This window comes from Arvicola amphibius, chromosome 3 (assembly GCF_903992535.2).
Source record: "Arvicola amphibius chromosome 3, mArvAmp1.2, whole genome shotgun sequence".
In the NCBI taxonomy this organism is placed as follows: domain Eukaryota; kingdom Metazoa; phylum Chordata; class Mammalia; order Rodentia; family Cricetidae; genus Arvicola; species Arvicola amphibius.
This window is the reverse complement of record NC_052049.1, coordinates 165,340,169-165,366,839: the sequence shown is the minus strand read 5'-3', so window position 1 is coordinate 165,366,839 and position 26,671 is coordinate 165,340,169. Positions and strand designations below refer to the sequence as shown.

At 42.1% G+C, this 26,671-nt stretch overlaps 1 protein-coding gene across 2 annotated transcripts in view; it reads left to right on the top strand.

Moving 5' to 3' along the window:
• Positions 1–26,671, top strand: part of Pik3cb (phosphatidylinositol-4,5-bisphosphate 3-kinase catalytic subunit beta) — a 108,357-nt gene that overhangs the window by 42,571 nt on the left and 39,115 nt on the right. For both annotated transcript variants that reach the window (XM_038324013.1, XM_038324012.1), the window contains exons 5-8: positions 7,092–7,315; positions 11,088–11,267; positions 16,773–16,943; positions 18,235–18,312. In XM_038324013.1, coding sequence (XP_038179941.1) covers positions 7,092–7,315; positions 11,088–11,267; positions 16,773–16,943; positions 18,235–18,312 — 653 coding nt within the window. The remainder of the gene's footprint in view (positions 1–7,091; positions 7,316–11,087; positions 11,268–16,772; positions 16,944–18,234; positions 18,313–26,671) is intronic.

Sequence of the window (26,671 nt, the reverse complement as noted above, 5' to 3'; positions counted from 1 at the left end):
AGGTGCTGGAGATGTTGCTCATTTGGTAGAAGTTTGCCTAGGATTCATGAATCCCTAGACCCATTCAAGCAAACAAACAGTAATGGCCAGTGTGATTGTGCTGGAATGTCAGGGGTTCAGAGCCATTCTCAGCTACATGGCAAGTTGGAAGCTAGTCAAGGGTTACACAAGACCCTGTCTTAAAAAAGAAAAGTTCTGGAGAAAGTTAAGAACATAGAGGAATTAATCCTCTCTTGCTATAGAAATCATAGTAGAGAAGATTTAATGTCTGTCAGTACTTTAAAGAAAGTGATAATCCGATTAGGAACTATACGGGGTTACTGAAGATAGGGCCTTGAAGATTAATCCCAAATCAGAAAGTCCCTTGGAGCTTTTTGGATTTGGCTACCTGCTTTGACAAGATGCACTATAGTAGATAGTAAGTTAACTTTTCTTTGGGGGGAAATAACTCAGTAAGATACTTACCTAGCACCCCAGTTTTTTTTAATTACATTTATTTATTCATACGGGTAATTGCTTAACACTGTATGCATGCAGCATACATGTGATTGAACTTGGGTCTTCAGCCTTGATGGTTAACATCTTTACCCACTAAGACATCCTATAGGCCCAAACTTAGATTGCTCTTAGTGGTCATTTAAATCTTAGATCTGGATTAACTAACCACCACTAACTACCTAAGCTTACCAAATTTAGCAGATAAATAGGAAATACAAATATTACATGGGATATACTTGCTAAAGCATGTCTTCAGGATTTATCTATGGTGCTGTCGAGCCAGGTGCTGTCTTCTCATTTGGCAGCCTTTATCCCCCTACAGCACAGGGGTCTGGTATAAAGCAATCGATGCTATACTTTATTTCATGCAGCATCTTGTGGCTTGTTGTCTGTGTTTTGTGTAATGTGCTCTGCTGGCTGACCGAGCTATAAACAGTGCATGGCACAGATTAAGTAGTTTCATGCTCTTAGCTGTTTTATGAATTTTGTATTTTAGCAGATCTGGCAGTTCTTTAGACTCCTGTGCTGAAAGGTAGTTTTTATGTAGGAAGTCTGTGCTTTAGAACAAGGCTTCACTCTTAATACCTAAGGAGTCGGTGTCCGCAGTTGCCGCTTTGTCCATAATGACTGTGTCCAGGGCTGGGTGAGGTCATGCCTCCTGAGAAAACAATAAACAATTACTTCAGTTTAACTTCAGGAACAAGGTTGCTGCCTCCTCTGTCCAAAGAAAACAATAGAACTTTTAGGGCAGAACTGCCCTGAGCAGGCTAAAAATACCGTTTCCTCTAGGGTGATGTGCTTGACATTTTCTTTATAGTTTATTCTAAATAATTGTTTACAGAGCTGCAGTTTGCGCTCTGACTGCCCCCTCCCGTGAAAGTGCGAGTTCTCCTGCTTTGTTTTCTACAGCACCCTGTAAAATGGAGTCACAGCCAGTGGGGTTTTATCAGGAGCCTGAGAGATGTTTGAGCTGGGTCTGGTTTCAGAGGTTTGGAATCGTAGATGCCTGAGAGACCAGGGAAGGATGATCACAAACTCAAGCCTTAAGGCTGCCTTGCAAGTCTCTCCGGAGAGAACTGTGAATGTAGCCCAGGGGTGGGCGCTGGCTTGAGATGTGACAGCCCTGGTTCAGGCCCCAGCTTCATCACCACACAGCAACCCTCCCTAACCAGGTTTGGGGTTTTGTTTTGTTTGAGACTGGGTTAAGTATCTTGCCCAGGCTGGTCTCCAGCTCTTGGCTTGATTGAGCTCCCATCTCTGCACTTCACCAGTGCTGACCGAGACTGCTTACCTGCCAGCTTGCCTGGTAGTATGTAGGAGTTTAATCATATTTTTAGTGTGACCAAACTATTTTCTCATGCTTTTTGATTGTATTATTTATCTATGCATCATACACTGTTTTCTATCATTTTTGTACGAGAAGGTATATCCAAAATTAAGTTTAAACTTATTATTTAGCCTAAGTTATTAATGGCATTTGCTTTTCCTGTCAGTGGTAGTCTGCCAATTAAACCCAATGCCCGAAGAATGCTAGGCAGGCTCATTTCTGAGGCATTCTCCAGCTCCAAACTTTTATTTATTTTTTTAATTGTATTTTACTGAAAGGATATTTTTTTCATACAATATATTCTAGTTCTCCCCCCCACTCCCAAGTACCCCTCCACTTCCCCTCCCATCCAAAGCCGCCCCCTTTCTGTCTTGTTAGAAAACAAAAAGGCGTCTAAAGGATAATGATAAAATGTACAATAAAAAACAAAGCAAACCAATTGGAATAGGATAAAACAAACAGAAGGAAAGGAGCCAAAGAAAAAGCACAAGCAACACATATAAATGCAGAGACACATGCTTCCACCCACAGGAATCCCATAAAATATACACAAAGGGCTTGTAAGGCTTTAAAAAGAAAAAGGGCCCTGACACAACAAAGAACCTCCAAAGATAAAGATGCCCTTGAGTTTGTTTTGTGTTGGCCATTTACTGCTGGGCATGGGGCCTACTCTTAATAGTTTGTTTCCCCACTGAGACTCCTTGTGGAAAACTATTTTTTTTTTTTTTTTGAGACAGGATTTCTCTGTGTAGCTTTGGAGCCTGTCCTGAAACTTGCTTTGTAGACCAGACTGGCCTTGATTTCACAAAGATCCGCCTGCCTCTGCCTCCCAAGTGCTGGGAATAACGGCGTGTGCTACCACTGCCTGGTGTAGAAAATTAATTTTTTTCATTTGCAAGTAGTTAGCAGTTGGAAATAGCTCTTGGTTAGGGATGGGGGCATATGTCCACTTCTTCTCTTAGTTCTCGGACCCCATTTGGTGTATTCCCCAAGCAAGCCCTGTGCATGCTGCCGCAGTCTCTGTGAGTTCGTATGTGCGTTGGCCCTGCTGTGCTGAGAAGGCCTTGTTTCCTTGGTGTCCTCCAACCTCTTTTACATTCTTTCCACCTCCGCCAGCTGCAGGTCTCTCAGAGCCCTGAGGGGGGGATTTGATGAAGGGATCCTGTGTAGGGCCGAGTGTTCCAAAGTCTCTCACTATCTGCACACTGTCTTTCCATGGGTCTCTGTATTTGTTCCCATCTGCTGCAGGAGGAAGCTTCTCTGATGACGGCTGGACAAGGCACTGATCTATGAGTAGAACAGAATATAATTAGGAGTCAATGCTACATTCCTTTAGTAGAACAGTAGTATTTGGTTTTCCTCTAGGTCCTTGGACTGTCTCATCTCAGGTTCTTGGTCACCCAAACATTGTCGGGTTTGGGATCCATCTCTTGGAGGGTGCCTTAATTCAAATCAGATATTAGTTGGTTATCTCACAAGCTTTGTGCTACCATTGCCCTAGCTTGTTGTGCAAACTGGTCACAATTATAGATCGAAGGGCTTGTAGCTGAGTTGGTGCTTGCCCTTCTGCTTTGGTAGCATGCAGAGTACTCTCTGGTGGCAAGAACACCAGCCATAGTAGCTTTATTTTTAAGATAGGCTTGCTATATCACTCAGGCTGACTTGGAGCCAGCTTATATGGACCCTACTGCCCTTAATTGGAGAGAGTCCTACCGTTACCTTCTGAATTCCTCAGATTACAGACCTTTGCCTCCTCCCCATTTACAATATAATAATAGTGATGGTAATAATAATAATTTTTAAAAAGACAGTCTCACTATGTCCTTCTTGCCAGAGTTAACCTGGAATTTACTATGTAACACACACTGGGTAGTCTTGAACTCAGAAATTCACCTGCTTTTGCCTCATGAGTATGCCACTATGCTGATTTTTAAAACATTAAGTTTTTATTATAAGTGTGTGGACTCATGAGTGCATGGTGCACTTGTGGAGTGAGAGGACAGCTTTCCAGTTGCTTCTCCCCTTCCTCTGAGTTCCGGGGTTGAACGCTAACATCTGTTATGTGCTGTGAGTTCTTCCACTCACTCAACCACCTCACTTGCTCCAAAATTTAATTAAAAATAGTTTTTGCATTTATTTATGTGTGCTTGTTTGTGCAAGAACAAGTTGTGGGGATCCATTCTCTCCTTTTACCACGTGGGTTCCAGGAATCAAATTCCGGCCGCCAGCTTTGGCGGCAAGCATCTTACCAAGCCATCTCACTGGCCCCCAAATTTTATTTTTGAAAGGTATTTATAGTGTTCTCAAAATTCATGAGGCGTTACTTTCATGAAAAGTGTACATCGGCCAGGTGTGGTGGTGCACATCTTTCATCCCAGCACTGGGAGGCAGAGGTATTGGAAGGAGGATCTCTGGGTTTGAGGTTAGCCTGGTCTACATAGCAAGTTCCAGAACAGTCAGGACTACATAGAGAAACCCTGTCTCAACAAACAAAATAAAACAGCAGCAACAAAATGCTGAGCAAATGCTTGTAATCCCAGCACTCAGGAGGCAGAGGCAAGAGGATCATGGGGTTTGCTGCCTACCAGTCTAGTCTAATTAGTGAGCTCCAGAGCAGTGACAGATTCTGTCCCAAAGGAAGGTGGAGGATGTTGCTGAGAACAACACCCGAAATTGTCCACTGACCCCCACATGCATATATGAACACATATGTGCTAAATCCACACATATATGAGGTAAAAAAGACATTATTGCCAGATCAGTAGTGACTTCCATTCTTCAATGTGTGTTGAATCTTTATACTCGGAGCTGCAGCTATGCTGTATGGAACTCACTGTGAGAAGTAATGGATCAGTAAGCAGGCAAGTAGAATGCAGTAAATACCCTGCCAAGTCACAAGGTCCTGTCTACGTGTACCGGAGAGTTGAGGAAGGCTGTTGGAGAGTGTAATTCTGAACAGGCATCCGTGCTGATGAGGAGTTTTGCAGGTGAAGGGGGTTGTAGGAAAGGCCAGCAAAAGGGAATGGAACCTGAAGATGGCCTTCTCGAATAATAACAAGAACTAATAATGGTCGTGAAAGAGGCCACAAAGATATGTAGCAAAGACTCTGTAGGTACACAGTAGCTCCGAGCAGAGAAAATCACTGAGAAAAGTTCTACTGCTAAGCTCTTGGGAACCTCTCCTCCTGTTACTTCCTTTTCATGTGTCATTAGAACAAAGGACTAAGCAGATGCAGCCCACTGCTTTACAGCAAACTGTTTCTGTTCCTCAGAGAAGCACGCTTGTCTCATGAGTTCACTTTGTGACACACTATCAAGAATATGTTCAAAACAATAGTCCCACCATTACCTCCTCAGATCTAGTGAAACGTTTGAACTTGAAACCATGAAAGACACCGAATCTGCTATGATGCCTTAAATTCCATTTGTAGTTTTAGTGGAACAAACGAACCCAGGATATTTATCGGTGTGGAAGGATTCATTTTATCTTGGTTGAGCTGGATTTTTTTTCCTAGATAATTCAAGAGAATAGGCAAAAGTTAAACATTCACACAAAACCTTTCCAAAAAGGACAGTGACATTCCAGAGGCCCATTTGCTGAAAGCTGACGACTGGGGTACTGTCTTAGTCCTATGGAGATCATTCTGTGAACAGTCTCTTGGTCCAGTTAGTGTCTTGGGCCCTTATTTCTTTTCCCTGGGAAATTAAAAAAAAAGTTTTATTTTTATTCTAATATGTATTTGCATTTGGGTGTGTGCATGAGAGTGCAGTGCCAGTGGAGGCTAAGAGTGGGTGTCAGGTTCTCTGGAGCTAGAGTTATGAGCCCCCCTAAAGTAGGTGCAGTGTGCAGGCGTGGTCTCTGCAAGACCAGCCTTTGGCAGTTGAGCCAGCACCATTCTGGGAAATTTTTATTGAAAGAATTTACATGGGAAGTAACATGATCAGGTTTGCATTTAAGAAGCTTGTTCAGACTGTAAGATTGGAGAGGTTAGGCCTCAAGTGAAAGGCAACAAGGCTGTTTACCGAATAAAGGCACCAGCTACTAAGCCACACAACCTAAGGTTGATTCCTGGTACCCACATGGCAGAAGGAGAAAGTGACTTCCACAGCTGTCTTCTGGTGTGCATGTGTGCATCCTGTGTTTGCACGTGTGTGCATGCTTGTGTGTCTTCCCTTTCATCAAACACATAAACGTAAGTTTTGAAAGGCTTCAAAGTAAGGAATCTATGAAAAAGTTGTGATAGTCACCTGGAAGAGAGATGCTGAGGGCTAGGATTAGGCTCCTGGCTGCAGAAAATGAGACAGGTAGGCAGTTTAGACATTTAAAGGTACTTTAGAGCTGGGTATGGTGGTACATCCAGCAGTTTGAGCAATCAGGCCAAACCATGGGGATTGCCTGGAATTTGAATTTGAGAGTAGCCTGACCATTTGGTAAAATCCTGTCTCAGACATTCCCCTATGCCTCTAAACCCCACAAAAAGAGGTGGATTAGACATAGTTCATAGTAAAGATTTTGTTACTGGGAACTCATTTGTTTCCTCCCTGTAGTACCTGTTATTCACCAATAGAAGAATGTTAACAGTGAACTCTAAAATTCTCATTATAGGAGACATGATATTATCACCTATAGAGTTCATGATCAAGAACCATGCAAAGGTCACCCCCCTCCAGTTATTCACTAATATTTTGTGTTGTCTCACATTTATAACTATCCTGGGACATAGATGGTTGGTAAGATATGGCTTCTGGGAGTCCAGATGTTTCTACTATGATTGCAGGTCTTTCACAGCTAATTTATAATAATGTATTTTTTGGACAGTGTATGACTATCCAGGACAATCTTTTATCATATGGTTTTCAATTGCATATTATGAATTTCATTTTTACTATACATGTATATACTTTTATGAGTGTGAGTGTATATGTGTTTACTTTGTGACCCTGGTTGTTCTGAAACTTGTAGTAGTTCTCCTGCCTCCATCTCCAAATTCTGCCAGTATTACAGGTGCGCCTCCATGTCCAGTTTTGATAGTTGTGATACTGATAAATAATCCATTTCTAACTAATATTTTAATTTGTGTGTTTTAGAGATCCAGTAGCATGTGTATTTTATACATGAGGCTTATTTTGCCTGTGTTTGTCATCTTTTTGTCTGCTTGGTAAAAGACAAATATCCAAGTTAGTTTGTATTGAAGATATTTGTGTTCTTTTTTTTAAAAATTGTTATTAGCTGCTTAAAAATAACATCTTTACAAAATTTCTGTAGGTCTTCATGAATTTGATGCCTTGAAGGATCCTGAAGTGAATGAGTTTAGAAGAAAAATGCGCAAATTCAGTGAGGACAAGATTCAGTCTCTGGTGGGGCTGTCTTGGATCGACTGGCTGAAGCACACGTACCCACCCGAGCACGAGCCATCCGTCCTGGAGAACTTGGAGGATAAACTATATGGAGGGAAGCTGATTGTGGCTGTGCATTTTGAAAATAGCCAGGTAGTGTTTGGTTATTGTTATTTTGTAATGAGTCTCTGATTATTCCTAGCTGCTACTCCATTGTTTTTTTCTTAAATAGCTGTTTTTTAATTTATTTTTTTTTTAAAAAAACAATCATTTCTCATTTTACATACCAGTGCCGATTCCCACTCCCTCCCCTCCTCCCACTTCGTTGTACTCCCACTCCACTCCTCAGAGAGGGTAAGGCTTCTCATGGGGAGTCAACAAAGTCTAGCACATGGCTTTGAGGCAGGACCAAGAAGGTCCTCCCCATTATATCTAGGCTGAGCAAGGTATCCCTCCAAAGAGAACGGCTCCAAAGAGCCAGTTCAAACAGCAGGGGTAAATTCTACTCCACTGCCAGTGACCCTACAGTCTGCCTCAGCAATACAACTGTCACCCATATTCAGAGGGCCTTCTCTGGCCCTGCACTGTTTCCCGCCACTGTCAGTCCAGAGTCAGTGAGCTCCCAAGAGCTCAGATAACTGTTTGAGTGGCTGGCCCCATCGTGGTCTTGACCCCTTTGCTCATACTCTCACTCCTCCCTCTCTTCAACTGGACTTTGGGAGCTCAGCCCAGTGCTTCCGTGTGGATCTCATCAGTTGTTGGATGAAGGTTCTGATGACAGGGAAGACCAGTTCAGGCACCCTCTCCACTATTGCTTAGGGTCTTTAGAAGGGGTCATCTTAGTGGATTCCTGGGAATTTCCCTAGTGCCAGGTTTCTTGCTCACCCCATAATGACTCCTTCAATTAAGATACCTCTTTCCTTGCTCTCCCTCTCTGTCCCGTCCCCTCATGTTCTCCTCCCCACTCCCATTTTCCTCTCTTCCTCTCCTTCTACCCTCTCTCCCCCCCATCCCCATGCTCCCAATTTTGTTAGGCGATCTTGTCTATTTTCCCTTTCCAGGGGGATCCATGTATGTTTCTCTGAGGGTTCTTCTTGTTACCTAACTTCTCTGGGGTCGTGGACTATAGGTTGGTTATCCTTTGTTTTCCGTTTAATATCCACTTGTGAGTGAGTACATACCATGTTTGTCTTTCTGGGTCTGGGTTACCTCACTAAGGATAGTTTTTTCTAGTTCCACTCACTTGCATACAAATTTCAAGATATCTATTTTTTTTTTTTTAACCACTGAGTAGTAGTACTCCATTGTGTAAAGGTACCACATTTTCTTTATCCATTCTTTGGTTAATGGGCATCTAGGTTGTTTCCAGGTTCTGACTGTTACAAATAATGCTGTGTTATGAACATAATTGAACAAATGTCCTTGTAGTATGATTGAGCATCTTTTGGGTATATGCGCAAGAGTGATATTGTTGGATCTGAGGTAGGGATTCCCAGTTTTCTGAGAAACCACCATACAGATTCCCAAAGTGGCTGTACAAGTTTACACTCATACCAGCAATGGAGAAGTGTTCCTCTTTTTCCACATCCTGTTCATAATACACTGTCATCCATGTTTTGATGGAGGAGGGTCTTCTATCAGTCTGTTGATTTCATTGGGGACAGGGGTTGGAGAGATGGCTCAGCGGTTAAGAGCATTCATTGCCTGCTCTTCCAAAGGTCCTGAGTTCAATTCCCAGCAACCACATGGTGGCTCACAACCATCTGTAATGAGATCTGGTGCCCTCTTCTGGCCTGCAGGCATATACACAGACAGAATATTGTATACAGAATAAATAAATGTTTAAAAAAATATGCTTTCTTTAAAAAAAAAAAAAGAAAAGAAAGCACTACCACAAACAAACAAAAAATACTTAGAGTTGATGGACTTTGTTTATAATTACATAGGACTGTTTAAAAAACAAACCTTTGAACAAACTTTTTTTCATGACTTACAGTAGTTTAGAAGTGAGTTGTCAAACTGAACTATGTAATTGCTTTTTTTTTTCTTTCTTTCTTTTTTTTTTTTTTTTTTTTTGGTTTTTCGAGACAGGGTTTCTCTGCAGCTTTTTTTTAGAGCCTGTCCTGGAACTAGCTCTTGTTAGACCAGGCTGGCCTCGAACTCACAGAGATCCACCTGCCTCTGCCTCCCAAGTGCTGGGATTAAAGGCGTGTGCCACCACCGCCCGGCTTGTAATTGCTTTTTACAGTTCTAAAAGAATGGAAAGTTTTAAAGAGATGTTTTAATTATTTTTGCTTTATGCATGAGTGTTTTGCATATATATGCACTGCTTGCAGGGCTGGTGTCCAGAGGCCAGAAGAGGACATTGGATCCCTCAGAACTGAAGTTACAAACAGCTTTGAGCCGCCATGTGGTGCTGGGAATTGAACCCAGGTTCTCTGGAAAAACATCCATTGCTCTTATCTGCTGAGTCATCTCCAGATATTTTAAACAGGAGAGAAAAAAATAAAAGCCTAGTCAATAGCCCCCCCCCCATTTTCCTACAATTTTCTTCCTCCCTCCCTCCCTCCCTCTTTCTCTCCCTCCCTCCCTCCCTCCCTCCCTCCCTCCCTCCCTCCCTCCCTCCCTTCATTTATTTTTCAGGCAGGTATATGGCCTTTAACTTTTGATCCTGCTGTCTCCTTGTCCCCAGTGCTGGCATTACAGGTGTGCATGCTAGCCTGGTTTATGCATCTCTGAGGTTTGAATCCACCTTCATGCCTGCCATACAAACACTTGAACTATAGCTCTAACCCCTGTTGTTGTTTGCTTGTATAGCTCAAAAGTAGGGCATTTACCTAGTATGCACACGGCCATAGGTTCAGTCTCTGACAACACACACTCACTACACACACTACACACACACACTACACACACTACACACACACACTACACACACACACACACACACACACACACACACTGTCTCTTACCCTCCCTCCCTTCTCCTTCCCTTCCTACATGTTATAAAATTAGACAAATCATTAATTTATGGCTTAATCAGTAATAAGGTAGGGCTCTTACCAATTACCAATAAAGAGCCCTCTACACACATACTGTGTCCTGGACATCAGAACCTAGGCCATGGCCTAGTGATGCACACCTTTAATTCCAGAGGCAGAAGCAGACATATCTCTGAGTTCAGGACCTGCCTGGTCTACAGAGCTAGTTTCAGGATAGGTAGGGCTGCACAGAGAAACTCTGTGTCCAAAACTGAATATTAAAGCAAAACAAACAACAACAATAAAACAAGCCAGGCCATCATGCTAGGTCAGTGGGCTGCTGCTGAGCTGCACCCCTAACCCCAGGCATTGCAAAAAGTAATAGTACACTATCCATTGGCCTATTACTGATTGTAAACTTCAGCTGATTTTTGGTGTGGGTCTTTTTCTTTGAAACAAAACAAATGATTATGACATTTAAATAATACCTTTGTGTAAAGGAATAGTAAACATTCATATATATATTATATTATTCTATTTTCATGAAGCCAGGAGGCACTTCAAGGAATATATATATTTAATGGCTACTGTATTTCTCAAAAGCATGAACTTAGTATACAGATTGAAAGTATCCAGGCTGGCCCCTAACTCCTGATCCCCTGGCTCCATCTTCCAAGTGCTGATATTATAGAAGAATGCCACCATATAAGCAACTTTAGCTAAATATTGAATTTACCCTGGGAGTTGTGACACTCAGAATATGGGAACATGGTTTACAAATTATCATGAAAACAATTTATATATGTACATGTTTAGTATGGAGAACAATTTACTGGACTGTATACACACATTATCATTGTGCATGCTGTTGCACTCTTTAAGTATAATTGAAATTTCTAGCCAAGCATAAGATGTATTAGATTTTCTGCCTTCTCTCTTTTTAGGATGTATTTAGTTTTCAAGTGTCTCCCAATTTAACTCCTATAAAAATAAATGAATTGGCAATCCAGAAACGCTTGACTATTCATGGAAAGGAAGATGAAGTTAGCCCCTATGACTGTGTGTTACAAGTCAGCGGGAGAGTGGAGTATGTATTTGGAGAATACCCACTAATTCAGTTCCAGGTATGTATGTTGACTGACTAGAACAGTGTACATGGTGCCTCTAACTTCCTCATCTTTAAGGAAGTGTCTGCAGCAGACTGAATGTTTGGATCCCACAGAAAGCTTTGCAGAAATATATATTAAACGTCTGTTGCTGGGCCGTACCCCTCGGAAGTCATTACTAAAGTTTGGGCAAGTGTTTGTGTTTTTAACCTGGTATGTTTTATTTGAGCACAATGATTGTCCATGTGAACGTGTGTCTATGTGTTTGCATTCTGCTTGTTCTTAACATTTTCCTGTAGCATTATGAATTCCTAACACAGTTTGTTATGTATAGCTGCTTGCTATTTCTTTATGCAAACATGGTGTAGTAGACCACTTGTTTGTTTCCTTGCCTCCCAGACTCCCGAAATAACCACACAGAAATTGTATTAATTAAATCACTGCTTGGCCCATAGCTCTAGCTTCTTATTGGCTAACTCTTAAATATTAATTTAACCCATTTCTATTAATCTGGGCATCACCACGAGGTCATGACTTACCAGCAAAGTTTCAGCACATCTGTCTCCAGCAGTGGCTCCATGGCTTCTCTTTGACTTCTCCTCCTTTCTCCCAGCATTCAGTTTAGTTTTCCCCACCTAACTCTGTTCCACCCTATCAGGCCAAGCCAGTTTTTTTAAATTCATTAATAGTAATCACACTATGCAGAGGGGAATCCCACATCACAAACATATGATTTAAGTGTTATATTCTGGAGGAAGTAAAAGAACCTACTTGTTAAATAGATACTTGTAAGCAATTCATAGAAAAAGTAAAAAGTTTTTTTTTTTAAAAAAAAAAAAAGATAGTTCAGCAGGTAGAGGTGGTTTCTGAGCAATACTGAGACACGAGTTTGGTCCCAGGAAGTCATGTAAAGGTAGAAAGAGAACCAATTTCTCAGAGTTGTCCTCTGACCTCCATATGAGAGCCATGGTATGCAAACATGCACACACAGAATAATAATACATTTTAAAAAGAAAAGATTCTTTTAGTTTTTTGTTTTTGTTGTTGTTGAGGACTGAACCCAGGGCCTTCTGAATGTTGAACATGTGCTTTACCATTGTCTGCATTCCAGTTCATTGTTATTTTCATATTTCTTAACCCTTTGTCCTTTTTTATAATTTCCACACGTGGAAAGAATCATGCAAGCATTAGTTTCCAATTGGCCTTCCATACATATTTTTTTCACTAATTTTTTGAGTATATGTTGTCTGCAGTGGCCAGTGAGGTAATGAGATGGTTCTGTGGGTAAAAGGTGTTTGCTTTCAAGCCTGATAACTTGAGTTTGATCCCAGGGACATACATGGTGGAAGTGGAAATTTTTCTCTGACCTCTACGTGTGTATTTTATGGCATACATCTCCCCTCTGTTCATAAGTAAATGAATAAACAAACAAACCTGAAGTGTGATCCTAATTAGACTTATCAATAGAAACCAGGAGTCAGATATCGGGGTAAAACCTGGAAGATCAGAGAACCAGGAACAGCTGCCAGTTGCTTCCTTCTCCTCTCATTCCTCAGTTCAAAAGGGTGAGATCCTGTTTACACTCCACCTTATCACTTTCTGCCTCCACCTCTGTGTGCTGGGATTAAAAGGGATTAAAGGCATGAGCTACCAGTGCCTGTCTTCTATGGTTAAATAGTAACCAGCTCCATCCTCTGATCTCCAGGCAAGCTTTATTTGTCAGAACACAAACAAAATATCCCACACTTCCTTCTTTTTGTCTAAATAAAGAAACGAAGGTTTTAACTAACTTAAAAACTATATACAATATGTAATAACTATATACAATTATATACAGGCAATAATCACATTAACAGTGTCTAGACCATATGCATTTGAAAAATTCAGAGAAAATACTCTATTATCTATCCTATCTTGGTGAATCCAGTGTTGTACTAATTCACTTTCTATCCTAACTTGTATTACCAACCCAAAGCTATCCTTTTATGTCTCTCAGCCCTATATATTTTACACCTCTTTTGTGAGTTTCTTTTCTGAATTTAATAAGGAAAACTATAACTGTCTAGTCTTCAACTCCATTAGAGATGCAAGAAGAAAACATTATTACTCAAGTAAGTATTAAGTATAAATAAGCAACTTCTTAAACATGTGAGAAATATCAGAAACATTTGGCTGCCTAGGTAGTCATGCAAGGTTCCTCTCTAATGTTGGGGCATCCTTCTGCAGCCTACAGGCCTAGAATATTTGACAGACTTATTTGTGAAGTAGGATTTTTGAAGGACTGTCCTATTTTGTCTTGGCAAAATTTGGCAATCACTTTCTTTTCTGTCCTACTTATCCAATTTGGATAGCACACTGTCAGCAGTTGAGGCAAGGGCAGTTTCTTGCCCAGTAGCCAACTTTTGCCGTAAAGAAAGTAAATTCCATATGGAGTTTTTTCAGTGCCCATCATCTTTTCCAAATTAGATTGGTGCTGCCAGGAGAAGATATGTCTCAATGTCATTTAAAAAAAAAAACAAAAAAACATAATTTGGGGGAGGGGTGAGACAAGGTTTCTCCATAGCTTTGAAGTTAGCTCTTGTAGATCAGGCTGGCCTTGAACTCACAGAGATCCACCTGCCTCTGCCTCTGGAGTGCTGGGATTTAAGATGTGCACCATCACTTCCTGGCTAAGAACCTTATTAACATATCTTAAGTGTCATAGTCTGTAGATCTCTGAAATGTTTGAAGACCACCTCTTTACCTAAAACATATCAGTTTGACCTTGAAAATATATTTAACATGACTACAAGTTTGATCATAATAGGTGACTATTAACCTGCATTTCTTTATTATCCTAAATAGTTTGTAATAATAACTTTCAAGGACTAGAAAAATATATTACATTGTTAAATGGATACAATACTTTGAACAAGAGTAGAATTTTATGTACAGTGTGTTCTAACAAAAATAACCTCAAATTTGCATCAGTATAAGAAATATATTAAACAAGAGTAGAAACATATCCCAGTATAACAAAGATAACCTCAATTTTGTATCAATATACAAAAATCCATACCATTGTAAAATATTTAAGACTAGTAGTTGCTTTTTTGATTAAAAATAGATTCAATAATCTACCCTTTTATCCAAAGACAAACCAGCTGTCTCACTCTCTCATTGCAAGAATTAAGCTGCCTTAAGTTGTTTCTGGAGTCACGTGGAGTCCACCTAAGAGATGTACAGTGCTTTTAAAATTGAGTGAGACTAGCTCTCACTGTGAATACCTGGCTGTCTTGTAACTTACTTTGTAGCCTGTACTTTGTAACTTACTTTGTAGGTGGATCTCCCAGAGATCTACCTGCCTCTGCCTTCTGAGTAGTGGGACTAAGGCCTGTGCCACCATGCCTGGCTCAAGATTTTTTTTGGAAAGGATCCATTCTTGGCTTTGTCATCAAGGAACTTAAAGATACTTGTACTGATTTGGAAATTAAAAAGCGTTGCTAAAGGAGTAGTAATTGAGTAAGGGCCAAGTTAGAGGTCAGTAGTAGCCATTTAAAGCTGAGGTTGTTTGTTTGACGTGTGTGTGTGGTAGTGTTGTTGCTGGTGTTTTTGAGACCAAGTCCCACTCTGTAGCCCTCAAGGAAGTAATCCTGCTTCAGGCTCCCAGTTGATGGCCCACACAATTGAGGTAGCTGACATGCCTGGCTTGTTTTATTCTGTTCTGTTTAAAGGGATAAGGCAGGTAACAAATATTGAGTGATATATGTATGAAAAGAAAGATTTGAAGCCAGGTGTGGCAGTGCCGCTCATGTGCTCCCAGCCGCCAAGCGGCCGAGGGAAGAGGTTCTGTAGTCCACAACCAGCCCAGGCTGCATGATATACCTTGTCTCAGCAGACAAAAAGAAAGCAGGGCTTGAGATTCACTTAACAGGTAACAAAATTTTATGCCCCCATCAAGGTTCTGGTGTGGCCCCTCTTCGGGAGGGAGGCTAGGACATAGGCTGTGTGCACAGCTTTGGTGTAATAAGTGATTAAACTTCAGCTGATCAGGAGGAAGAAGGAAAGTGCTTGGTGAGCAACCTGGAAGCAGAAACTTCTCTTCCTCGTGTTCTGCCATCTTGCAAGGCAATCTCCATCAGGCTAGCATAAAACACATTGGATCGTACACTGGATCTATAAAAGTTTAGTCTTTTGAACAAACAGTTCATGGTATTTATATGTTTTTGTTTGGAATCTTTGGCAATAAGAGTAGTTACTGTTAGCCAGGGGGTGGTGGTACACACCTTTAATCCCAGCACTCAGGAGGCAGAGGCAGGTGGATCTCTGTGAGTTCCAAGACAGGGTTGTTACACAAAGAAACCCTGTCTCAAAAAAACAGAGAAGGAGGGGGAGGGAGAGGGAGAGATAGTTTAGTACTGTCTAGAATTTAAGAAGAATTCTTTGTGGTGCTTGTTGGTTTTATGAAGCTAAAACAGTGCCTTAGGCTGAAATGATCAGAGGTCTTCTGAGTAAACTGCTGGTAGTGCTCACCTAGAGTCCTCTGCTGGGAAAGGGCGTTTCAGAGATCACATATGCCATTCCTGGCTGACTGACTAAAGTGTGACCTGGGCAGCAGACAAAGTGATTTATATTTGGGTTTTAGAAATGTGGGTGTATGAGTTTCCCTTCTGATTCTATACGCTGTGAAGTGGAACTTGGGCTCTTGGAGACTGTTATGAAGAATAATAATAATATAGGTTCCTTGGTAATTAGGTGCTCAGTTAACAATAGCTGTTTTATGTGGGGTTTGTCATTGGTTGTTTGATGTTGGCAGTTGGACTGGGTTTTTTGCACCTGCTGGGCAGGTGATCTCAGGTCTCTATTGCTAATACTTGGGCCAGCTTGCTGTTTTCCCAGGTTTCCCTCAAACTGTGATCCCTGTCTTTAGCTTCCCAGCAGTATACCACAAGGATGCATCACCATGCCAGTCACTGTGTTGAGATTTTATTGCATTTTCATTTATTTATTTTATGTGTATGTGTGTGCACCAGGGTGTACTTCTGGAAATCAGGGAACAACCTGCTGGAGTTGTTTCTCTCCTGCCACCATGGAGGTCAGGCATAAACACAGCTTTTTACCCAATGAGCCATCTCATTGGCTCTTGTGTTGTAATATTTTTTAAATTGTTAAATTGTAATATTTTTTAAATTGTTGTAATATTTTTAAAATTGTGTTGTAATATTTTTTAAATCCATGTGCATGGATTGTACCAATTGTATTCAGTGCCCAGAGTCCAGAAGTGGATGCAGGGTCCTTGTACCTGGAGTTACAGTTGTGAGCCACTATACGTGTGCTGGGAGTCCAATTCAGGTCCTCTGAACAAGCTGCCAGTAACCTGAGCCATCTCCAGGCTTCCTGTGTTGTGATTTCAAATGATTATAATTTTGATACTGAATTGTGTAGCATACCTACAACGTAAATTTAGTATAGTGTTGTTCAGATGATTTTGTTGTTGTTGATTTAAGTGTTTGCCTGAAAGCTGTGTCTCTTTTGCTACTGTAGTATATCCGGAACTGTGTGATGAATAGGACCCTGCCCCATTTCATCCTCGTGGAATGTTACAAGATCAAGAAAATGTATGAGCAAGAAATGATTGCCATAGAGGCTGCCATCAACCGGAACTCATCTAACCTTCCTCTGCCCTTACCACCAAAGAAAACGCGAGTTATTTCTGTAAGATTCCTGTTTCAGCCTTTGGTAACCTCAAAGCCACATGATTTTCAGTCTGTGTGTTTGCTCTCTCAGACCGTTTCCTTTGCTCACTTCTCCTTCTGTGAAAATCAACAACTTTCCCATAAGTTCAATGCCATTCATTCAAAAAGTAGCTTTCTTCTGCGTGTCATTTGGTGCTCCCACACCAAAATAGCAGATTAGATTGCGCTTTATCAACGCGAGCGTTTGAACACCCAGTGTAGTTTTGCTTTGTTTCTTCTTTTCAGACAGTCTTGCTTATAGCTCTGTCCCCTGACTTGTGGCAAGCTTGCCTCAGCTGCCTGAGTGCAGTATATTTCATTCTAACAGCTTAACCTGTTAAAATGTTTTGGGGTGAGTGTGGGGTTGAAACAGTCTTTGACTGTGGATTCAGGCTGGCATTGAACTTACTCTTTCGTTTAGGCCCACGGCAGTCCTCCTGTGCTGGAGTTACAGATGGGAGCCAGCATATCACCTCCTCCTACCTCTTCATTTCTTAGAATAACAGACATAAAAATCAAGTGCTAGTAGTTATAATGCTTAATTTGATATTTATGATATCTTTGTGGGGGATGGGGGATGGGGAGATGGGGTTCAAGACAGGGCTCTCAGTGTAACAGCTTTGCCTGTCCCAGAACTCACCGTAGACCAGGCTGGCCTCAAACTCAGAGCTCCACCAGCCTCTGGCTCTGGAGTGCTGAGGTGAAAGGTGTGACCACCTCTCCCAGCAGTGTGTGGTTTTAAACGTTAGGTCAGAGTTCTGTTTTCTTAAATTGCCCTGTGAGAGCTGAAAGACTTCCATGACTCGTACTTTAGGTACCATTGCTGTAATGAAGTGCTGTCACTAAAAGCAGCGTGGGGAGGAAAGGGTTTATTTGGCTCACATATCCCAAGTCACACACAGTTCACTGGGAGAAGCCAAGGCAGGAAAGCAAATAGGGCATGAACCTGGGGGCGGGAGCTGCTGCAGAGGCCCATGGCGGGTTGCTGCTTACTGGCGTGCTTTCCATGGCTTGCTCAGCCTGCTTTTCTCTACACTCCAGGACCACCAGCCCGGGGGTAGCACCACACACAACGGCCTGGGCCCTTCTCCATTAGTCTAGAAAATGCACTACAGGTTCCTACAGCCAGATATATGGAAGCATTTTCTCAGCTGAGGTTTCCTCCTCTCAGATGACTGTAGCTTGGGTTGAAATATGACTAGCCACCACAGCTATGGTGTCATTCATTTCTCTGACTGAACAGCCTCTGTATGTATTTTGTTCCTTTACAGCATGTCTGGGACAACAACAACCCTTTCCAGATTCACTTGGTGAAAGGAAATAAGCTTAACACAGAAGAAACTGTGAAAGTGAGTACTTGTTAAGGTTGCATGGCCCTGGCCCCACTTGTCCAATTGGTGGGCTCTCTGGTATCATTCATACCCATCAACTATGAAAGAGAGAGTGTAGCAATAAGACTATTAATATTCTTTCTGTCTTGGTTTTTAGAGATAGAGCCTCATACAATACAGACTGGTCTCTAACTGTGTAGCTAAGGCTGGCTTTGAACTCCTTGATCCTCCTGCCTCTGCAGGCATGAATCACTGTTTAATAGCCTTTTAGTTCTAAAGAATTATTTGACTAGTAAGGTTCTACTGGAATGCCTGATGTTGTTTGTAGTGTATGTCCCCGGATATTCTGGCTTCAGATCCAGAACTAGGCAGGAAGAAGCTTGTATTCTACTGATGGCCTCCTTAAGTTACTCAGATATGGTAAGAGTTTGCTGTGCTTGAATGTTGGAAGTAAAGCTAAAATGTATACAACTTACAGATATTGTTTGGGCAGCTGGTGTTAAAATAAGTGCTTCGTGTTTATCTCAGCTCAGTTTTTCTTTTTAAACTGTGTATTTCTGGCTCATTTGCAGATTGCCTGTTTTCTGTTTTAATGGTATCTTTTTCTTCTAATTTAAAATTTCATCATTTTGCTTTCTTTATTTCTCTTTCTTCCCTTTCTCCCTCCCTCCCTTTTTTTGATGGTTTCTCAATATAGCCCTGTTGCCTGGCTGTCCTGCTAGAACCAGCTCCGCAGACCAGGTTGGTCTCAAACTCAAAGAGATCCTCCTGCCTCTGCCTCCCCAGTGCAGGGATGTATCACTACACCTTCCCTCCTTTTTAAAAAAATTATTTTTAATAGGGACAGTTTCTCATATGGCTCAGGTTGGCTTCAAACTACGTCTTGTAGTAAAGATGTCCTTGGACTTGCCAAGCTCTGGATTACAGGCATATGCTGCCCTGCCTTTATTATTTTTTCAAATTCAAAAAATGTGTCACAGAACCAGATAGATGGCTCCATGTCAGAAAGCACTGAACTGCTCTTACGGAGGACCCAGACTCAGTTCCCAGCACCGACATAGCAGCTCACAACTGTCTGTAACTCCAGTTCCAGGTTATCAAATACCCTCTTCTGACCTCCATGGGCTCCAGTATGTTTGTGGTGTGCTTTAATTGACACAGGCACATACATGAACATGTGAACATGCACACATGCATGCTCACACACATGCATGCATACAAATAATAAAATTGTAAAATGTATATCATGACTTCTACAGCAAAGTATGAAAGGATGAAGAAATAAGAGTCCGTGTTTTCTTGTCATCTTTTTGCCATCAGAAGGGAATCAAACTCAATAAGCCCCATCAGTATCCTCTGTGTTTAAACCATTACATAAACACATGGGATGGACAGCAAGGATGTTAGCTTTTTTCCCTTCCTTCTTTCCTTCCTTCCTTCCTTCCTTCCTTCCTTCCTTCCTTCCTTCCTTCCTTCCTTCCTTCCTTCCTTCCTTCCTTCCATTGAGTGTTGTTAGAAAGCAAATATTTCATGATTTATTTTACTCATCTTTGAAGACACCTTGGGTGTTCCTGTGGATTAGTAAACATTCAGTAGAGTTCCTTAAGGATTCTTTCCCTCCCTCCCTCCCTCCCTTCCTCTCTTTCTTTCTTTTTGGTTTTTCGAAACAAGGTTTTTCTGTGTAACAGCCCTAGCTGTCCTGGAACTCACTTTGTAGACCAGGCTGGCCTCAAACTCACAGAGATCCGCCTGCCTCTGCCCCCTGGGTGCTGGGATTAAAGGAGTGCACTACTACTGTTCGGCTCTGAGGATTTCATTCTGAAAAGCAGAAATTAAACACAGTGGTAGAATGTGGTGGTATGACCTGTAATCACAGCACTTAGGTGGAAACAGGCAGGAGGGTCAAGAGTTTAAACCAGTTTGGGTTCCATGAGACCCTGGAAAGAAGCACGGGCAGAGTTCGTGTCATCAAATCTCCTTCAAGTCCTTTGAGACATAGTGTATATTTTATATTTTATCCATATGTGTGCTTTCACTCAGTGATTTCTCTACAGCCGGATAGTGTGTGTGGTACAGAGGGGCTGCACCATTGTTCTTTGCCTGTAGGCTACTGTGTCTGACTTGCAACGGTTCCTTTGTTTTAATATTAGTTGCTTTTTGACTTTGTTTTGAATTGGCCCTAGGGCCTTGCACATAAGAAGGAAGCCCCCCCCCCCACTCATCAGTTCTTTATTTCTTTTAAAAATTATTACATTTTATTTGTTTATTGTGTGTGCACATGTGCGCACACGTGAAGTGAGAGGACAACTTGCAGACATTGGTTCTCTCCTTCCACCATGTGGGTTCTGGGCATCATTGTGCACCGCAGCAGACACTATTGCCTGCTGGGCCATCTTGCTGGCCCAGTTCTTAGCTGCTTTTGTGGTTCATTATTATTATTCAGTAATAACAGCCTTTTTACTTCTATTCAGTTTCTTTGTCTAGATGATTAATCAAGCCTCCAGTATGTGCCTTATCTTAGGGTTTTCACTTCTGCTTGTGGGAAATATTTGGCTACACTTTCGATTTTGAAGAGTAGACCAGACAGGAGTCTTACAATGCAATGTAGGGCTTCCAGTAGCCCTCCTGCTCAGCCTCACCATTGATTATAGGCATGTACTTTCTGACTAACACACTTCCTTATGTGTGTAGCCTTCGTGTTGGCCCAGATGAAATGAGGGGTCGCGATGGAGTTCAGTAGAATGGCTCGTCAGGCATCTGTTAGCATGAGGACGATGGACGGTGGGTGGGTGAACATGGCTGTATGGACAGGCAGACAGTAGTTGGATGGATAAAGTAGAGAGCTCTTTCTCCTGTCTGTTGTCTCTTATTTAACTTTTTGGATTTTTGTTTGTTTGCTTGCGTGCTTGTCTGTTTTTGGTTTTGAGACAGTGTTTCTCTATGTAGCTTCAGCTGTCCTGGAATTTGCTCTGTAGATCATGCTGGCCTTGAACTCAGAGATCCTCCTGCCTCTGCCTCGAGAGTGCTGGGATTAAAGGTGTGCATCACCACCACCCAGCTCTTTTTTCTTTAAAAATTTGTGTGTGTGTGTAAAGGAATGCCACATGTGTCCCCGTACTCCAAGAGTCTGGAACCCACTGGAGTTAGAGGAAGTTGTGAGCCACGCTATGTGGGTTCTGGTGATGTAATTCAACTCCTCTTAAAGGGATTACAGCTAGTGCTCTCAACCACTGAGCCATCCCTTAAGCCCCTCCCTCTTCCCCCGCCTTGTCTATTTTCTAAATAAGGTAATAAAGTTGTTCTTTTTTTCTTGCTTAAATGTTTGAAAGAATTTACTTCAAAATTTCTGATCCTTGATTTTTTTTGCGTGTGTGGAAAGGCTTTGATTAAGAAAGGTGGTGCACATCTTTAATCCCAGCACTCAGGAGGCAGAGACAGAAGGATGTCTGTGAGTTCCAGGCCAGCTTGGTCTATAGAGCAAGTTCTGGAACTGGCTCTTTAGCTACTGAGAAACCCTGTCTCGAAAAAAAGAAATTTGGAGTAGCGGGTGGTGCAGGCCTTTAATCCCAGCACTCAGTTTGAAGAGGCAGGTGGATTTGTATGAACTGGAGGTCATCCTAGTCTACATAGCGAGTTCCAGACAGTGAGAGAAAGAAAATAAAATTGGATTGGGCTCGAGAGTTCAGTTCCCAGAACCACATTGAGTGGCTGACATCACCTGTCACTGCAGTTCCTAGGGATCTGACACCTTTGTCCTCCACAGGTACCTGCACTTACATGTACACAGTGCGCACACACACACACACACACACACACACACACACACACACACACACACACACACACTTAAAAGTAATAAAAACAAATAAAAGAATTTAATTTGGGGTGGGCCAGATGTCTCAGCAGGTATACTCTCTTGCTATCACGCCTGATGACCCGAGCTTGACTCCAGAAGTGTGGTGGAAGGAGAGAATTGACTTCTGCAAGTTGCCCTCTGACCTGTACATGTGCAACCTGGCGTGCGCGCGCACACACACACACACACACACACACACACACACACACACACGTGCATGTAAATGTAAAAATTTAAACCTTTAATTACATGTTCACAGTGCATTGAACACATCCATAAATTGTTACTAGTTAATTTAAAATTTTAAAGAAAAAATTTAGTGTTTTCTCTGAGGCTATATAAGAAGTAAAATTTTCAGTTTCTTTGGTGTCCATTTTGGTAATTTTTGTCTTTCAGAGAAGTATCTACTGATGTATAGGGTGCTCCCCCACCCTTTCTTATCTGTTTGGTTTAGAAGCATGATCTCACTGTGTAGCACTGGCCATCCTGGAACTCACTATGTAGACTACAGTGGTCTCAACTCACAGAAATCCACCAACCTCTACCTCCACCTCTGAAGTGCTGGAATTAACGGCATGTGCCATTACAGTCGGCACTTATGGGGGGGGGCAGAGAAGGGGAGGAGAGGGAAGGAAAAACGAGGGGAGTGTGTCTGTCTGTCTCTGTGTCTGCAGGTGCGTACTTGTATGAGTGTGCATATGCCATGTTAACATAGGTTCCCAAGGAGGCCTGAAGAGGTGGTTGCAGGCTGCCCCTTTTAGGTGCTAGGAACTAAACTCAGACCCCTGGAAGAGCAGAGCTCCTAGCCTGCTGAGCCATTCCTCTGCAGAATCCCTTTAAAAAATTGCCAAGTAGGCCAGGCTCAAGGAAGATAACCTCCTTCTGTGAAGTTGGTACTTTCATGTAGCACATCTAATCACGAGAGCTTAGTCCATCACTGTTAGAGGATCAGAAGTCATACAAGGTTCTATGAGATCTGAGCAGAAAACTCGAAATGCTCAGTGATGATTCACGACTCGTGGCTACCCTGGATTGTGTCCTAGCCATGGCAAAGAGGGTGGATTCTATGTCTTGATTCCTGGTCAGTCTTTGCCCAGTGCTGTGTTTTCTCATCTTTTGTGTGTACATAGTTTTGTTTGGTTTTTGTGACAGTGTCTCGTGTGGTCCAGGCTGGTCACAGACTCGCTGTGTAGCTAAGGATGACCTTAGACTCTTGATTCTCCTGTCTATTTCCAAAGTGCTGGGGTTATAGGCATGTGCTGCCACACACATGTACATCTTACTGTTCAGCAGATGCCTCAGCTGACTGTTGCTCACAGTGCAGAAGGTCACTTTGGGAGCTGCCCTAGTGGGCAAGCATCTTCTGAATTCAGAGGCAGCAGAGATCTCACCCTTGCTTCACTCTCCTTTTTTTTTCTATTAAATTAATTTTAAAAAATCTGTTGTGTGCATGCAGGTGCAGGCATGTACAATTTGTGTGGCGTTCAGTATAACTTTGAAAATTAGGTAGGTTCTCTCCTTCTTCTGTGGGTTCTGAGGACTGACCTCAGGCTGGCAGGCTTGTGTGGGAAGCACTTCTACCCACTGAGCTCTGGCCAGCTCATGTACTGTGGTAGCAGCAGTAGCATAGACAGCTTCAAGGATGGGCAGAATCCTAAATCGCAAGAGCTGAAGTTTCTTCTCCATTAGAGGTGCTATAATCTGAAGAATATGGTACATCAGCAGGGGCTTTTCTCCCTATCTCTTTTGAACAGAAAATGCTTAGCATGGCTTGCAGGAAATACACATGAATAAAACTCCAACCTTCTGGTTGTATAAAAAAGATACTCAGGTTACAAAAAGGAAAGTACATGGAAGATTGCAGGGAGAGAGAAGCTTGAAAAGCATGGTTAAATTTCATATACTGTTCAGCTTATTCCTTGCCTGTGCATATAAGGGTCTGAGTCTTCAGTCTCAGACTGGCTCGTGTGTGTGTGTCTGTGTGTGTGTGTGTGTTTGCACACACGCACATGCGTGAAGTAGCCCTACAGAAGCACTGAAGGCCTGGTGAACATTGGAACTGTATCTGACAGCGATGGCAATGGCTCATTCGAATGCCTCAGATAAAAAGGCAGGGCTCTGCCTTGGATGTGCACACAATCCAACATTTCATTCCTGCACCTGGAATGGAAAGACCCAAGAAAATTTCAAGTTGTAAGGACAGTGACAGTCATCAGATGCAATGCTAAGGTGATTCAAGTGTCAAAGAGACATTAGAAAAGTTGTTATAAATAAGCCCCTGCAACCAAGGGCAAACACAGATTCTAAACAGAATATGTAAAAGAAGAAACAAGCTAGAGTTGTACGATGACACACTTTTGTGATCTCATTACTCAGGAAGCAGAGGCAGGGGGATATTCCAGACCAGCCTGTCCTATATAGCCTGACCTGTCTCCAAGATAAACAAAAATCTGAATCAAGAAATAGAAGCTAAGTGAGGCATGGTGGCTCTTGTCAATAATCCTAACACTTTGCAAGTAGAGGCAGGAAAATCGGGTCATCCTCTACTACATAGTAAGTTGAACTATAGACCAGCCTGGGATATAGGAAGCTCTGTCTCAAAACCCCAAAACCAAACCTAAAGAGTGCAATATATTAGATTTTATATGAACTAAGAATGCTGTTGCAAAATGGTATTAAGGAAAACGTTAATGAACTTAAAGATTAATCAATAGATTTGCACCACAGAGTAAAACAATGTTGGGCAGAATAGTATGTGTTTCAAAGGTTGTGAGGCAATCCCAGAAGGTCTAGCAGCCTTGTTCTCTGGATTTCAGAAGAAGAAAAGCAGAAAAAAAAAATTCATAAAAGTAACACAGGAAGCCTTTTCATGTTGGCAAAAGATATAAGCATGCGGAGTCAAGAACCAGAGCACAGCCGTTAAGTTCCGCCTGGCCCCCAAGTTTCTCTGCCTTCACCTTTGGGTTATTAGAGTTCAAACTCTTTCTTCAAACTTCTGCACAGTATGCTGTTCTCCAGCTCTGCCGTTAACCCATTCTGGAACTGGGGGTGGGGGGTGGGGGGGAAGCATGCCACTGCTGCTCTCTCCTGGGGAAATCTGAATTAACATCTCCCTGGATGTTGGCACCTGCTGTGCCCCCTTTCCCCAGCCTAGGTGGCCTCCCCTCGTGTGACACCGCCTCCACCATCACTTAACTTCTGCCACAAAACGCCCATTGGCGTGAGTTTCTGTTTAACAAATAAAAACAGTTAAATCTTATTTAGTGCTGAGTGAATAACCTGCTATAGAACTCAATTATTTCTTAATAAATCTTGATGTTAAATACTGTAAAAAAAAAAAAAAAAAGAAACTGCCTGTACCCAGGCATGATACAGGCATCCTCTGCATTACATATATTAGTCATTCATCGCAACTTCCTTGCTTTTGTGATGTGATTTTCATGTAGGTTTCAGCATCCCTAATAATTTCAAATATATGTAAGTAGAAAACATCAAAACTCTATCTTTTTATTTCTCTCCTTTAGTGTCTGGGACACTAAATACTATGTGTGGTGACTTTGCACATTTAATGTAGCCATCGCCAACAGCGCCACATGGCTGGGTAGTTTTCCTCTTCTAAGTCAGAACAAAGCAGCCTCTTGACAGATTGTGATGTAACAAATTAACCTTTGGTCTCTGGCACAGCTTCTAAAGCCCACATCATTTCCTGAATGATAGGAGAATCCTAACTATTGGGCAGTGTGGAGATAGGGTCTCATGTAGCACAGGCTGGCTTTGAGCTCTCTCTCTTCCTGCCTCCACATCTCAAGTGCATCTCAAGTTTTTATTTCTACATTTGCTCACATTTTTTTTTAAGTAGGAGATTTTGTTTTGGTTTACTTTTGTTTTATTTGAAATACGGTTTCTCTGTTTAGCCCTGGCTGTCCTGGAACTTGCTCTGTAGACCAGGCTGGCCTCAAACTCAGATCCACCTTCCTCTGCCTCCCAAGAGCTGGGATTAAAGGTGTGTGCTACCACTGCCTCATGCTTTTGCATGAGGGTTTAGAGGAAGAGGTGCTCAGAAGAAAGGCAGGTGCCCAAATACTGAATACAGACTCCTCAAAGGAGAGTTCAATCTCTCTTCTGGATCTCTCTTCTGGTGGATCCCTGGAGCTCACTGGCCAGCCAGCCGTGCTGAATTAATAAGGTCCAGCTTCTCTGAGAGAACCTGCCTTTTAAAGTACAACAGAAAGTGAAAGAGGAAGATATCCAATGTAGCCCTCTTCCTCTGTTTGCACACACATGTGAGCATATATGTAGATGGAGCTGTGGGGCTGTGTCCCGCCACCTGGCTCCGCACGGCTAGCTTTACATCTGAATACACGGAAACTGTATTCTTTTAAACACAGCCTGGCCCATTAGTTTCAGCCTCTTACTCACATCTTGACTAACCCATATCTAATAATCTGTGTAACACCATGAGTGGTGTCTTACCGGGAAAGATTCAGCATGTCTGACCTGGTGGCTGGCACGCACACACAT